The sequence below is a fragment of the Equus asinus genome, chromosome 20 (assembly GCF_041296235.1).
Source record: "Equus asinus isolate D_3611 breed Donkey chromosome 20, EquAss-T2T_v2, whole genome shotgun sequence".
Lineage (NCBI taxonomy): Eukaryota > Metazoa > Chordata > Mammalia > Perissodactyla > Equidae > Equus > Equus asinus.
The window spans coordinates 12,625,735-12,639,949 of NC_091809.1; the positions used below are offsets into that span (position 1 = coordinate 12,625,735).

At 66.6% G+C, this 14,215-nt stretch overlaps 1 protein-coding gene across 1 annotated transcript; it reads right to left on the reverse strand.

The window, feature by feature from the left end:
- Positions 1–4,176: 4,176 nt before the first annotated feature.
- KLF16 (KLF transcription factor 16) lies at positions 4,177–14,215 on the reverse strand. The gene is made up of 2 exons (XM_044753697.2): positions 13,341–14,215; positions 4,177–4,720 (listed from the first exon to the last, which is right to left on the reverse strand). The coding sequence occupies exons 1-2, from the start codon at positions 13,798–13,800 to the stop codon at positions 4,431–4,433; spliced, it is 750 nt and encodes a 249-aa protein (XP_044609632.2). The 5' UTR covers positions 13,801–14,215; the 3' UTR covers positions 4,177–4,430.

Sequence of the window (14,215 nt, forward strand, 5' to 3'; positions counted from 1 at the left end):
CTGGTATACAGTTGGCTCTCAATAAGTGCTTCATTTCTCCCACCTGGGCTCTTGTCAGCAACCGAAACCTCAGGTCCCCAGGAGGTGTCCTCTTCTCATTCTCTTATCTGTTCACCAAGTATTGATCGCCTACTGTATACCAGGCCTTGTCCGAGATGCCATGCTGAACCTTATCGGATTTATCTACTCATCAGATGACGGCCATTTGGGTTGTTTCCGCCTTTTGTCTACTGTGAATGGTGCTGCTGTGAACATGCGTGTGTGTGTGTGTGTGTGTGTGTGTGTGAGCTCCCGCTCCGTTTCAGTCCTAGTGTTTAAAATGATGTCAGTCTGTTTGCAACTCCCAGCCTCTCTGGGAAGAGCTGGCCACCCTGGGTCCACCGGCTGGCAATCGCCAAGGACCCCTCCCCCCACTGTGACCGGGAATTTGGGCTTGAGACCCCTCGCTCAGGGGTCTCCCAGTGCCTCCTCACCACCAACAGGAGAATAGGCTCCTGAGCGTGGTCTTGACGATGCTAGTGAGGTCACCTCCGGGCTCGCACTCCTTGAGCGCTCCATCCATGCTCGCTGGCCTCAGTCATTCATTCGACAAATATTTACCAAATGCCTCCTACGGTGCTAGAAACATCGGTGAAGAAGGCAAGATCCCCACCCTGGTGGAGGGGAGCTCTAGATGGGGAGACAGACAAACCACAGCAAATAAGTAAATGAGACAGTACGACGATGCAAGCCAGAAAGTGCTGTGGGGGGAAAAGCAGAACAGGGTAGGGGGCTGGGAAAAGGGTGGTCCACCTAGTCCTAGGGAAAGGTGGAATTCGAGCAGTTCTGAAGAAGGTGCAGAGGGAACCAAGTAGGTATGAAGTGGAAGGGCATGCCAGGCGGAGGGCACAGCCCATGCAAGGGGCCTGGGGCAGGACCAGGCCTGTGGTGTTAGAGGAACAGCAAGGAGGCTGGAGCAGAGTGAGCAAGGGGGAGAGAGGGAGGAGGGGAGGGCAAGGAGGGGACCAGGCAGGTGTGGGAACATCCCAAGTGTGGAGTTGAGGGTGAGGTCCGGCTGGCGATGGATTTGAAGGTGTCATCGGCACACGGTGATGCGAGTGTGCCAGGAGCACAGAGATGAGGACCTGAGCCTGGGAGGAGGGAGAAGAATCCGGGAGGGTCAGGGGTCTGCATGCCAAGGTTGCATCCAGCAGGCAGGAGGGGACATCCTCGAGCTGTGGGAGTGTGTCCAAGGGACTGAGGGGCAGGGCTGCACGCATGGACCCCACATTCCAGGAGCCCTGCCACGAAGGGGCAGAGAAGCTGGCCGACCTGGAGTGGACAGGGGTCCGGGGAGCGACGTCTGCGCGCTTGCGGGGCAGAACCCAGCAGACAAGGTGAAGCAGGAGCGACAGGGATGCAACAGGGAGGGGGTCCTCGAGCAAGGGCGAAGGCCGCGTCCCCAAGTCGGGGGCGACCTCGGCGGCCGCAAGGCCAGGACCCTGGGGAGAGGTCAGCGGGAGCCAGCGCGGGCGGTGCAGCACCAGGGGCGGCCACCAGATGGCGGGACCTCACCTCACCTTCCTTGGGGCGAGAAGCGGGGAAGCCCCCGGGAGGGTCTGCGCTCCCCTGGACCGCAGCCCCACCGGCCTTCGGGGCTCTGGAAAGCGCTGGAATCTGGGGTGCATTTTTCCTATGAGGGGTTCAAAGCTCTCACCAGCTTCTCAATGCTCCTGGGGACGCTAAGCCCCCTCACCAAGGGACTCCTGCGCTCCCACGCACCAGGTGAGCCCTCCCAGGTGGGAACAGGCACAGAATAGGCGGACCGCACAGAAGCGGCCAGACCACCGGGCACAGGAGCCGGGGGGGGGGGGGGGGGGCACGGATGGCGGGGTGGGGAACGGCCGGGGGTCCAGGCGACCCTCCAGGGAGGAGCCCTATCGCGCCCGCGAGCCGCCTCGAGCAGACACCCCTGCCCCCCTCGGCGCCGGAAGGGGGCGGGCGGCGGACGCCCCCGGAGAGCCGTGTCACCGCGCCTCGGTTGCCGGGTGACGAGGCGGGAAGGCGGGCGGGGGGCGCAGCTGCACGAGGCATGGGTGACACGCTGCCGGCAGCGCCTTTCTCCGGCCTTAGGGCTGGGGGCGTGAGTGTGATTTTGCATCCCAACCAGTGGGGCCGTTCCAAGACCCCCACAAGGTCCCCGGATTCACTAGCCCACTGCCTCAGTTTCCCCAGGAGAAGGCTGGGGACCTGGGGTCCACATTTGCAAGTTGGGACAGACGAGCTCACAGGGCGCCCCGGCTGGGGGCCGGCGATGGGAAAAACCACGCGGGCACTGGAGTCGGGTTTAAAAAAGGGCTTGTTTTAATTAATTAAATACGAGGATGAGGCCAGGCAGGGCAGGGGGAGGGGCGCCACCCGAAAGCATAAGTCCCTTGGGGCCCTCCCCTCCTCCCCCCACACCCCGTCGAGGGGCCACAGCTAAATGGCTGAAACCAGGTCCCAATGACCACCGGCCCCTTGCGGGAGGCGGGGCGCGGGGCTCTCCAAGCCCCTGGACACTGGAGAGGGACCGGGGACGAGTTCTTGGCTTCCTGGGCCCTCGGACCCACTGGCCTACCCCTGGGGACAGGCGCCGGCCAGGGCTGGGGCAACTAAGGGGACGTCCAGGCAGACACAAAGGAAAACGGGGCCCCGGCCTGCCCCCCACCCCACGGACTAAGGCATCTGACCAATGCTGCCGAAAGGGAGCGTTTGCGGACTGATGGACCTGCCCCGCAAGGACATGCGGTGGGGGGGGGGGAGGCGAGCCGGAAGACCCCGCCCACCCCGCCCCCCTCCCCGGGACCCCGGACCCCCATCCCTGGATCCTGCCAGGCCGGGGGCCGGGTCCACGTCACCGCCATCCAAGCCCCGCAGTCCCCACTGGGGAGACAGGAATGCTTCGGGAACAGACGGAGGAGAGACGAATCTCCTGCAGCCAACGGTGGGGGGGGGGGGTGTCCCTGTCGGGGTCTCAGGGGAGGGAGCAGGGGGTCCCTTCCCGTTCCAGGATGGGAGTCCTCAGTCCAAAATGAATCCAACCGAAGCCACAGTGGGAAGACACTAGGAGACGATGTGGCGTTGACCCCTCCCCACCCTAAGTTCAGTTCATGGAGACCCTCCCCCCCCCACAACCCCCCTGAGGACGACGGACCACCCACGGGGGCCCGGATCAAGAAAGCGATCGGCGCCTGAAAAAATATTCTACCCGGTCCAAAAAAAACGAGCTATCCCAGGGGGTCCGGGGGTCAGACCGCCTGCCTCGAGTCCCCGTGGGCGGGACCTCAACCGCGGGTCCAGGGGCCTCGCGGCACAAGGGGAGGGGCCAGGGCGCCCAGCCCCCACCTGCAGGGCTGGGAGGGGGCACACTTCTCCCAATGGCTGTCGTGGTCCCAAACAAGAGGGACTGATTGTCACATGATTCTGTGGAAGGCCAAAGTCGGGGACCCTACCCCGGCAGGAGCAGGGAGCTGGGCGTGGCGCCAGCTTCCCCTGCAGTCTTTCTCACTCACGCACTCACACACCCACCCAGAGGGGGCCCCGCGGCCCCCCAGGCCAGCATGGACAGAAAAAAATAAATAAGCCGGCGTTGTGTTCCCATCTCATGATATGCGCCTCTCCCCAAAAGTGAGTCAAATGCTCTTTGGAAGAACCCCAGTTCCCCTCCCTCCCCCCAAAATCTCAAGCAAAATGCGGACCCCTATGGAAACCCTACCACCTCACCACGCCCTGCCCCTGCCGCTGCGGCGCTGGGCGGCCCCCCCCCCCCCCCCCCCCCGCCACAGTGGGCAGTGGGGCAGAACCTGTGGACACCTGAGATTGCGTACCCGAGAGGGGGCGGCAGGGCCGCACCCCGTTCCCTGAACGTTTCCAATGGCTTTCGGTGGGGTGAGGGGCCCCAGGTGGGGTTGGGGGGGTGGGGACAGGCAGGGGCCGCGACAACCCCTGGTTCATCTATGGCTATTAGCACACTTCATCCCAACCTGGAGCGAGGGGCCTGGGGGCTGAGTCTGAGCGCTGGTTAAGGGGGCGCCTTTTCTGCCCCCCTCCCAAGACCCATCCCCCATCCCCGCCAAAGCAGGGAGGTGGGGAAGGGGGGGGAGCGCCCGCCAGCCACCCGCCTGGGGTCTCCGTTTAACAGATGGAAAGAAAATCAAAGATCCTGGCTATTTACAGACGCGGGCTCCAGCCACCCCTCTGAGGCCCGGGTGACCCCGTGCAGTCTCAGCTCCCCCTCCTTGGTTTCTCGAGGCGGGGCAGGGGCATCTTCGGGGCCCTCAGGGGAACGCTGGAAGGGGCTGGGCTGACCCGTGGGTGCGAGCCCCGCCCCGGGCCCTAGACAGCAGGCGTGATGCTGGTGTTCCATGCCCGGCCCTGCGAGGGCGCGCTCAGGGCGGGCGGGCCGGGCCCTACAGGCCGGAGGGGGCCGGGCTGGGCGCCGGGCTGGGTGCGGGGCTGCAGGGCAGAGAGTCGCTGGGCGAGGAGCTGCGGGCGCCCGGGCGCCGGAGCAGTTCCGGGCGGAAGCCGGGGTGGCGGCGCGCGTGCTTGGTCAGGTGGTCGCTGCGGGTGAAGCGCTTGGAGCAGAGCGGGCAGGGGAAGCGCTTCTCGCCCGTGTGCGTCCGGTGGTGGCGGGCCAGCTCGTCGGAGCGCGCGAACTTCTTGTCGCAGCCCGGCCAGTCGCAGGCGAAGGGGCGCTCACCTGGATGGAGGAGGCAGAGGACAGACGGACAGCGGTCAGTGGGGAGGGGTGGGGGTGGGGAGACAGAAAGAGAGAGAAGTCCCATCAGATCCCAAAGGTCGTTTGTCTCATGCTCCACCTCGCTCTAGAGGCTGAATTCTGGGTGTGAATAGAAAACGTGAAAATGTGCCAAGAATGCGACCCCCGGCTCACTTCACGAACCCTTAATAAATATTCTCGTCTCCTATTAGCTAGGATCTTGCAGTAATAACACGACTTGAGCACTTCCGTCAGTTACTAATAGACCCTACACACGCTGAGTCCTACCAGCCCCACCCCGCCCCCACGGCCCCACCTCGGTGACCAGGTCTCCTAGTGTATTTGCCACACACACGTGCACGCCGGGTTTTTAGAGCTCCTTACGCCAGCGGGCCATGCTGTCCCCACCCCTGCGCAGCTCCTTCCCACCCCTCCTGTGGGGCATTCCGGAGCCTCCCAGGGGTTGGTGGCCCCAGTTAACCCCCTCCTTTAGGGAATGACCACCCGGGCTGCACAGTGGGGGGGCTCCATCTGGGCCGACTCCCGTGCCGGACCCCTCCGCTGACCCTAGTGGCCCTTTTGCGGGCAGACGGACACGTGAAGGGCCTCCCCCCCCCCACCCCCAGCCACCTGCAGCTCAGCAGGCCGGTGGCGGTGCGCTAGCGCTCAGAGGGTGGGGCGGGGTGAGGAGCGCAGCGGCTCCGGGAAGGGGCGGGGCCCGGAGGCCGGAGCCGCTGGACTAGCCCCGCCCTGCACGGGTGGCGCTGGGGAGGGGCGGGCCGCCACCCTGCAACTTCCTCCGCAGACCCCTCCCACCGCCCAGGCCGGGCCTCGCCCATCCTGCCCCCCACCCGGCGGCCGCCATCGCGGCCCGCCTGTCGCCAGCCACAGGCTGTCTGGGTCTCTGCGCCCCAATCGGTGCCGCCCGACCACCCCCCCCACCCCATCTAGCCGGGCCGCGCGCCCCCAGCGTGTGTTGTCGGCGTCTCCCCAGCCGGCCCGGGCCGCCAAGGGCCCCACCCTTAGACTCGGTCCACCCTGGACCCCCGCCACGCCCCAGGCCAAGGGGCCGTGCGCATCCCGGAGCCGGCACCCTTCCGGACGCCGCGCGGGGTACCTGGGACCCTGGAATCTTCGGGCGTTGTCTCGCCCGCTGCCCAGGGGTCTTGAAGGGGCTGTGGGGCTGTGGATAGAATATGGACACGGGGGCCGAGGCGCCCACGCGCCTGTGCAACGCCCCTCGTGGCACTGGATGGAGCCCCGAGTAGGACGGGAGCCGGCCAGACAGGGTGGAGGGAGCCACAGCGGGGTCACCCCATGGGTTACACACGGGGCGTAGGGGGGAGCCCTTGCCAGGCACTGTGGCGACCCACGGGACATGCCCACCAATGGGGGATAATGGAGCGAGACAGAAAGGCGTTCTCGGCCAGGGGTCGAGAAGCGCCCCCAAGGCAGGACCCATGGCGGGGTGGGGAGTGTAGAGGTGACCGGGGACCCAGCGAGAGGAGCCATGGGACAGACTCGCAGCCGTGGGGGGAGCAAGGCCTGGATTCCCAGGGTGCCCCAGTGACCTCTCTGCTCCGAATGCTCACGGCTTCCTGGGGTGGGGGGACACCAGGGGACTTCAGGGGGGCTGGACTAAAACTTCCCCTCCCCTACGCCTTCCTCCCGGCCCCCCCCCCCCCAGCACGACAGAAGCGGGGCTCAGAGCCCAGCAGACCCCTCCAAGGTTTCTTGGGGGATTCCTGCCAGTCATGCAGCTGGGGGAGGGCAGGCCCCAGGAGGCTGTGAATCCAGGTGGGTTGGTGCCACCTCCCCAGGGGGTCACAGGCCACTACTGTGCTGCTGGGGGAAGAGCAGCTGTCCCCAAGACCACAGGCAACCCGAAATCCCTGGGGCTGCCCCCTCCACACCCCATCCCTCCCCCGGAACATTCGAGAAGGCAGCGATGGCAGCAGCTCAGAGGGGAGCCCCAGCAAGGACTGGGGCCTCAAAACAGCGCCGGAAGGGACCCCCACCCCCATCTCCACCCCGACTGCGACCACTCGGATCTGACAGCTCCCGAGGGCAGCGGTCTAGGGGTGTTATGGGGAGTCTGCTTATGGGGGCGGGGCTGCCGGCTTTAGACCAGACCCCGGGCCTGGGGGAGGGACGCCCCTCCGAGGGGCATGCAGTCCTGTCGCCATCTTGCAGGGCGCAGACGGGGGTGGGTGGGGAGGAAGCCGAAAGGAAGGGGGGCCACCCCGCTGCCGCTGCACCCCGCAGTCTCCTCACTTCCCCATTGAGGGCGGCGGGGCTGGCCCCCAGCCTCTCACCCTCCACTCGGCCCCGCGGTTCCACTTTGCAACCAGCAGGTTCCAAGAGCGGTGCCAGCGCGCCGCCGGGGCAGGACGCAGGCAGCCGCCGGGGACACAGCTGCCGCACGTAGCTTGGCGGCGGCGGGGACATCCGCAGCCCCAGCCGGCCCCGCTCACGTGGTCTCGCTCCCGCCTGGGCGGGGGTCGCCTCGCGGGTCTGGACGCCTGCGGTCCCGCCCCACCCCGGTTGCTGGGGAGCGCACGTGCACACGTGGGTGGGTGGCTGGTACCACGCTGCGAGGCTTCCCGCCCCCATAACGCTGGGCAAATGCCTGCAGAATGCCAGGCCCTGCCACCGTCTCTTAGTCCCCTGGCCGGGAAGCCCGGTAACATTCGGGGCTCAGCGCCGGGAGGGGCCCAGGCGCGCGCACACCCCGCTGCTCCAGGCTACCAGGCTGGGCCTGGTGCTGGAGGAGGACGCGGTGGGCGGGGCCGCGGTGGACTTGACCCTCTAACTTGGGCTGGGACAGGTGAGTTAGGGACAACAGGCTGCCACGCAGACTCAGAAAAAGGGAGCAGAGGCGAGTGTGGAGGTCGTACCATGTGCCAGGTCCGGGTCAGCCTCCTGGCGTTCAGGGGACAATGCCCCACCGCCCTGGGCTGGGCCAGGGGCTTCAAGGGCCCTGGGTCTGACAGCTAAGCTCTGCCGTGACCTCCTGAAGTCATCCCTAGGGGTGGAGAGGGAGGTGTGGCCAGCAGCTGGCCCTTGAACAAATGGCCACCTACCAGGCAGATTGCCTGGGGGAGAGGCCCAGGTAAGGGAGCAGCCCAGGAGAGATGGGGAAGGCTGGGGCTGCAGGAGATCAGGGGGAGCGGCAGGGAGCTTCCCCGAGGAGATGGCCTCTGAGCAGGCCACAAAGAACCCACAGGACAGTTTTGGAGAGGCAGCAAAAGGAATGGAAAATTGATGGTAGGGCCTGGAGAGCAGAGAGTCCCCCCGAGGCTGGCCACCGTCATGGCTTTAAAAAGACCAGCCTGTGGGAGGATCATCTGCTCTGTGGTCTCAAATACCTCCTGGGCCCTGGACGCCCCCCAAACCCAAGGCTTACTGCCCTCCCCGGCCCCACTCCTCCTCTGTAGGATTCCCCTTTCAACTATTCTGCTGGCGCCACCAAAAGCTTAGGCAGGCATCTCCCTGGCCAGCTCAATCCCTCACCTCCCCACATGGTACCTGGCAGCAAATCCAGTCCGAGCCCCCTTGAAAATATCTCCAGACTCCATCCTGGCTCCTCCTGACTCAAGCCCCCAGCTCATGCCTGGACTGGTGCAGTAGCCCATCAGCTGGTGCCTGGGCCACACAGCCTGTGTGCCTCTCTGCTCTTTCCCAGAGCCGGCCCTCCACTGAGTCAATGCCAAGGGCTTCACTGTGGCCCTTCACCTCCCACCTGCCCATGGCTCCTCACACACCATTTCCCAAGCCTGCAACCTCTCCTTTGACTGTTCTGTCCCTTCTCTGCTCAGTGTCACCCCTCACAACAGTCTCTCCTTACACCCCAATGTCCCCTTTCTCAGCTGTTCTATATCTGTTCTCAGCATCTCCTGGGTGTGACACGTGACCCCCACCACCGGCCCGACTGAAAAGCCCAGGACACAGACCTGGTGTGCCGTGGATGCCTCACACATCTGTGGAAAGCGCCTACGGGCCGGAAAACCAAGCTCAGACTTCCGGCTCCAACAGCAGCTAACTGTTGCCTCCTCATCGTCTCGTGTCCCCCCACCCCAGCAGGAGCTGTCACTACGTCCTTTTATTTAAAAGTCTGGCCATCTACAACCAGCTGTCCCTCCTTCCTCCCCGAGGACCCAGGCTTGCCCCGGGCTCACTTTCCCAGCCAGGCTGGCATCCTCGGCTTGGGGGCTCTTGATGCCTGGGGGTGAGGGGGGCACAGCTCCACAGGCCCCCTGAGCACGTGTGTTCTGCACACTGCTGTTCTGGAAACAGCACTAGCCCAGCCAGCCCGGCCACCCGCCCTCCCTCCCTCCCTCCGGGAGGCCGGCTCCTCGAGCTGGTATCATTTGCCAGCTCCCGGGCCATCTGGGCCACCTTTATCAGGGAGCCTGGAGGAGGCGGGTTATCGCCCCCTGCAATGTTGGGGGGCCCTCCCCCACCCCCCCAGCTGGGGCACACGCACCTGCAGCCAGTTCCAGCTGTTCTCCGCACCCTGCCTGCTGGAGGGAACTAGGTGGGGACGCAGTCTCTGGGGACCGGCTGGAGGCTCCCAGGCCACCCCCACCCCCTCGGGCCTGGCACTGGCCCCCCCCAGATAAGCCACCAGTCTCTCAAGCCCCACCTGACCCTAACGGAGCTCCCAGCTCTGCCTAGGAGTGGGGGCTGGGGTCTGCTGATCACTCATACATTCCTGGGGGTGGGGGCTTGGTAGCAACTTCCCCTCTGGGCCTCAGTTTCCCCCATCTGCCTCTCCTCCAGGGGCCCTCTTCAGCAAGGAACACCACCACTACCAATACGATCCCTGGGGCTGCTCTGTCAGAACACTGGGGGTCACCCTAGCCGCCTCCTGCCCCCCACACCCTGGGCCTTCTGCCCCCCACCCAATTCATTCCGGCCCACCTCTCTCCCTCCCACGCGCCAGCCCGTCCTCCTCTCCCCGGTCCTAATCCTTTCTCCATAAACAGATTTTCCTCTGCAGGATTTTCCTCAGCAAAGCCAGGCCTGCCACCCCCCAGCCTTCCCTTGGGATTAATAAACCCTTCACCTGCTCTGCCCGCTCCTCACCTCACACCACCGCCTGGTCCTCAAAACCCACGCCCCAGCGCCCCTGCAGCCAGGGTGCCGTCCTCTCTCCTGGCGTGCAGCCCTCCCTGCCTCAGGGTACCCGCTGAGAGGGCTCTTCCTCCTTCACTGCTGCTGTCACCGCCCCCCAGGCTCCCAGGAAACAGGGACTGGGTGGTCCCCCCAGCACCTTACACCCAGCAGATGCTCAGCTGATATTCCTCAGACTTAAGAAGACGGGGTTTGAGAGTAAAACAAAGGTTTTCAACTGGGGGTGATCCTGCAACCCCCCCCCCCCCGCCAGGGGATACTGGGCAATGCCTGGGGACATTTGTTGTCATCACAACTAAGGGAAGCTCCTGGCATCAAGTGGGTGGGGGCCGGGGATGCTGCTCAACCCCCCACAGCGCCCAGGACGGTCCCCCAGAAAAGAATGACCCGGCCCAGTGTCCACAGTGCCCAGAGGGCCAGACGCTGGCCTGGAAGCTCCACTTCCAGATCTGAACTCTTTCTTGGGTGGAGGAGACCTGAGCCCCCCAGAAGGTGCATGGCTCACTGCATGCTCTGCACGGGTTGGGGGGGACGGGAGGGGGGCCCCTCTGGGCCCCGGGGAGCCCTCCGGAGGTGGAGGAGGTTGGGAGAGCAGGGAGTACACAGCCAGCCTCTGCTCCCGCCCCCGCCCCATCTCCCTGCTCCCTCATTCTCCGTATCCACGGCAACCGCGTCAACATCTCCCGCAGCCCTCAGCTTCCAAAGTCCTTCCTCGCCCCACGCAAGAGAGCGCTGCGCTGGGCCAGGGGCTGCAGGCCAGACACCCGGGAGACGGGACGGCCCTCCTGCTTCCCCGGGGACTCGGTGGCCCTGTGAGAAGACCCCACGGCCTCTCCTGACCTCCCCCAGCCCCTGCGACAAATGGAGCAGGGATGTGATGTGGGGACCACACCCGGCTCCAGCCCGGTGCCTGCTCGGTGCCTCAGTTTGCTCGTCTGTAAAACGGGGCTAAGGCAGGACTGGTGTCATTTCCTTTGCAGAGAGAACGGTCCTCCAGCAAGGCTCTCTCCCGATGGCCCTCGGGAGACAGCTCAACAGACAGCTGAGTCTAATTACTGCTCCTCCTCAGATCTGTCCCCAGACCTGCCCCCGGCGATGGGCAACACCAAGCTGGCCTTGCGAGGCCCGGGACAGGCATGGCTTCCCCACCCCCAAGACAGGCATAACAGCAGCCACTGCCCCTAGGGGCCAAAAAGACCAAAGGCCTTTAGACAGACCCCAACAGGGCTTCTTAGTCTTGGGGGTCGCAGAGACACCGGACAAGCAATCTTTAAACACCCAGGGGTCCGAGACCCTCGGGGAACAGAACCAAGGGTGCCTGGGCCAGGGACTTCCACTGTCAGCAAGAGCCACACGGTCCAGGAGCTGTGCCCCTTGTGGTTCCTCCATCACTATCATAGAAGGAGCTTCAGAACAGGACATCCACAGCCACAGCTCCCACGCGGGGGCAGGATCCGGCGAGGATGGCACCCTGCCCTCCCCAACATCTGCAGCCACCACCGGGACACCCCGACTCGGCCTCACGGGCCTCAGTTTCTCATGAAAAACACAGATGGCGACACTGACGTCCTGGCCGCGGCGAGGAGTCCTTCCTACCCCCCACGCTGAGGGGGGCGGCCACCACTGCCCGGGGGCCTATGGAGGCTCTGAAGGACCCCAGGACACCCTGGGGAGGTGTCTCTGGGAAGCCACGGTGGGGGGTGGCCTGGCCATCCCCTTCACCCGACCTGGGAGATCAGACAGGGTTTGGGAGAAATCAAACCTAACCAGTGTGCTGGGGGGTCCCAAAGGCTCTCAGGAGCCACGTCGTCCAGCAGGCACCTGAAGCTGGAGATGAGACAAGTAGAGGGGGGCAGAACAATGAGTGAGAAAGATGGGGTCCCACATCAGCCTGGCGCTGTTCAGATGAGCAGGCTCACCCCAACGTGCCTGGGCTCTCTTAGACCCCCGCCCACCGCCCAGAGAGGCACCCCCCTCTGACCCTGCCGTAAAGGCATCTCTCCATTTTCACAGACCCCCAGACGTGCCTCCCACAGAAATACCTGAACCCCATTGCCTTGAAGAGGAAATAACATCCAGCGACCACTCAGAGGACAGTGGCTCCTGGCAGGAAACACAGACCCCCACCCCAAGTCCTGCCATGGCTGTGTGTGCTGGTGGGCAGAGCCTGCAGGCCCGGAAAACAAGCCAGAGGTGGAACAACTGCAGAGAGGTGCAGCTGCGGGCAGGCGTCTGGCATTCGAGGCCCCTCGTGAGCCTGGGGCTGCCCACTCCCTGTCTCCAACACGACACATCACTTGAGCCAAGCCCCCTTTCCTACGCCCCCCACCACGGGAGCACGTCGCCTGAGCCCGCGCTGAAACAGCCTGTTGTCCAACGCGACCCGCATCGCATGGCGACTCTCAAAGGGAAACAGAGTTTGAGCACCCCATATACAGCCGAAAAAACGGGGACCTGGAGCAAGCGGATCGTGCGCTAGGAAGTGGCGTGGCAGAGCCAAAACACCAAATCGATGCGCGCCCTCCCAGCCTCCCCCGCCCCGGGGGGCCCACCTGCTCCCCTGCCCTTCCCCGAGGGGAACACTCAAACCCAGGCACGCCACCTTCCCCCGCCCCCAGCCCAAACCCACAGCTTGGAGAAGAGTCTCAGGGTCGAGAATGGGAAGCCACGGGTAGGAAAGCTCACAGAAAGACAAGAAGGCTATCTCAGAGTGAAAGGGCGGCCAGCGCCCCCCTGCCGCCCGGCTCCCCTAGCCAGCCCCCCCACCCCCGCCCTGGGCTGCGAGAAGTGACAGTGGCGCCGAACTCTCCCCCGCTGGCCCAGCGCTCCTTCCCGGCTCCCGCAGCAGGTGGGGGACCCAACACGCTGGGAAGCGCGGTGAGGGTCTGACTCCCTCAGCACAGGGGTCGCCCTCTCCAATTCCCCTCCTCCCGACCCACCGTCCCAGCCCCGCCCTCTGCCTTATTAAAACACAGAAGGAAAGGAAAAAACTGGCCGGGCACCCCCCACCCTGGCCCCGCGCCAGGCGCTCAGCCGCCCTCTGGGGCGAACCCTCCCGGCCACCCGGGAAGCGGCGATGCGGCTCCTCCTCCCTCTCCATAAATAAGAAACTGAGGCAGGGACAGAGAAGAAACGCGAACCTCACAGCTCCGCGCTCCCACCACGGCGCCCCCCCCACCCAGATCCGAAAGCAAAGGAAAATAAAAGAGAAACGAGACCGGGGAGAGGGACCGCCCGGGAGCCCGGATCCCGCCCGCGGACCCGCGGCGCCCGCCATCCGCTCGCCGCCCGACCGCGTGGCCGCCACGCCCCCTGCGCGCGCCCCACCCACCGAGGCCCCGCCCTCCCGGCCGGCGCGGCGGCGGCCCGGGCGCGCCCCCCTCCCCGCCCCCCACGCGCCACGCAGTTTCGGGGTCCCGGCGGGGGAGGGGGCGCGGGAGCCCGCCCCCACGGGGGCCGAGCTCACCTGTGTGCGTCCGCAGGTGCGACTTGAGGTGCGAGGACTTGTAGTACGCCTTGGCGCAACCCGGGAAGGGACAGCGATGGCTCTTGGCGGCGGCGGCGGGCGCGGCGCCGGGGGCGCGGCCGGAGGACGGGGACGAGGCGGCCGAGGAGGAGGAGGCGGGCGAGGCGCCCCCCGGGGCGGCGCCGGGCCCGCCGCGCAGGTCGGCCAGGATGCTGGCGGCCAGCAGGTGGGGCGCGGCGGCGGCGGCGCCCGGGCCCGGGCTGGGGGCGGCGGGGGGCGGCGGCGGCGGCCCCGGGGGCCCAGGCGGGGTGGCCTCGCGGCGCGGCGCGCGCACATCCAGGCCGGCGGCGGGGCCCGCGCCCTCGGGGCCCGGCCGCCCGCGGTGCACCACGGCGCCGGAGGAGATGGCCATGAGCACGTCGGCGGCGAAGTAATCCACGCACGCCACGGCCGCCGACATGCCGGGCAAGGGCGCGCGGCGCGGGCCGAGCGGGCGGAGCAGAGGCGGCGGGAGCGGCGCCCGTCCGGCCGGCGGCGGCTGCTCGAGTGCGGGAGGCGGAGGAGGAGGAGGAGGAGGAGGCCGGCGCGCGCCGCCGCCGCCGCCGCCCGCGCTCAGCCGCCCCGCCCCGCCTGACGCGCCCTGACGCACCGGAGCCCGCGGGGGCGGCCGCGGCCCGCCCCGCCCGGAGGACGCCCCCTCGGGGCGCGCGGCCACGCCCCCCGCCCGGCGCGCCTTCCACCTCCCTGTGAGCCGCGCGCGGCCGCCTGGGGCGGGGCCCGGGCCGGAGGAGCCGCCCCCCGGCGCGCCCACTCGTGCCTCGGAGCGCGCCCCCCTGCCGCCCGGAGCGCGCCTGCCCCACGCGGGGCGCCAGGCG

Bases quoted from the DNA above. Each gene is read 5' to 3' on its own strand.
- KLF16 (XM_044753697.2), bottom strand. From the start codon at position 13,800: ATGTCGGCGGCCGTGGCGTGCGTGGATTACTTCGCCGCCGACGTGCTC. The intron at 4,721-13,340 runs GTGAGCTCGGCC...TCCTCCATCCAG, and splicing joins GCACCTGCGGACGCACACAG to GTGAGCGCCCCTTCGCCTGC.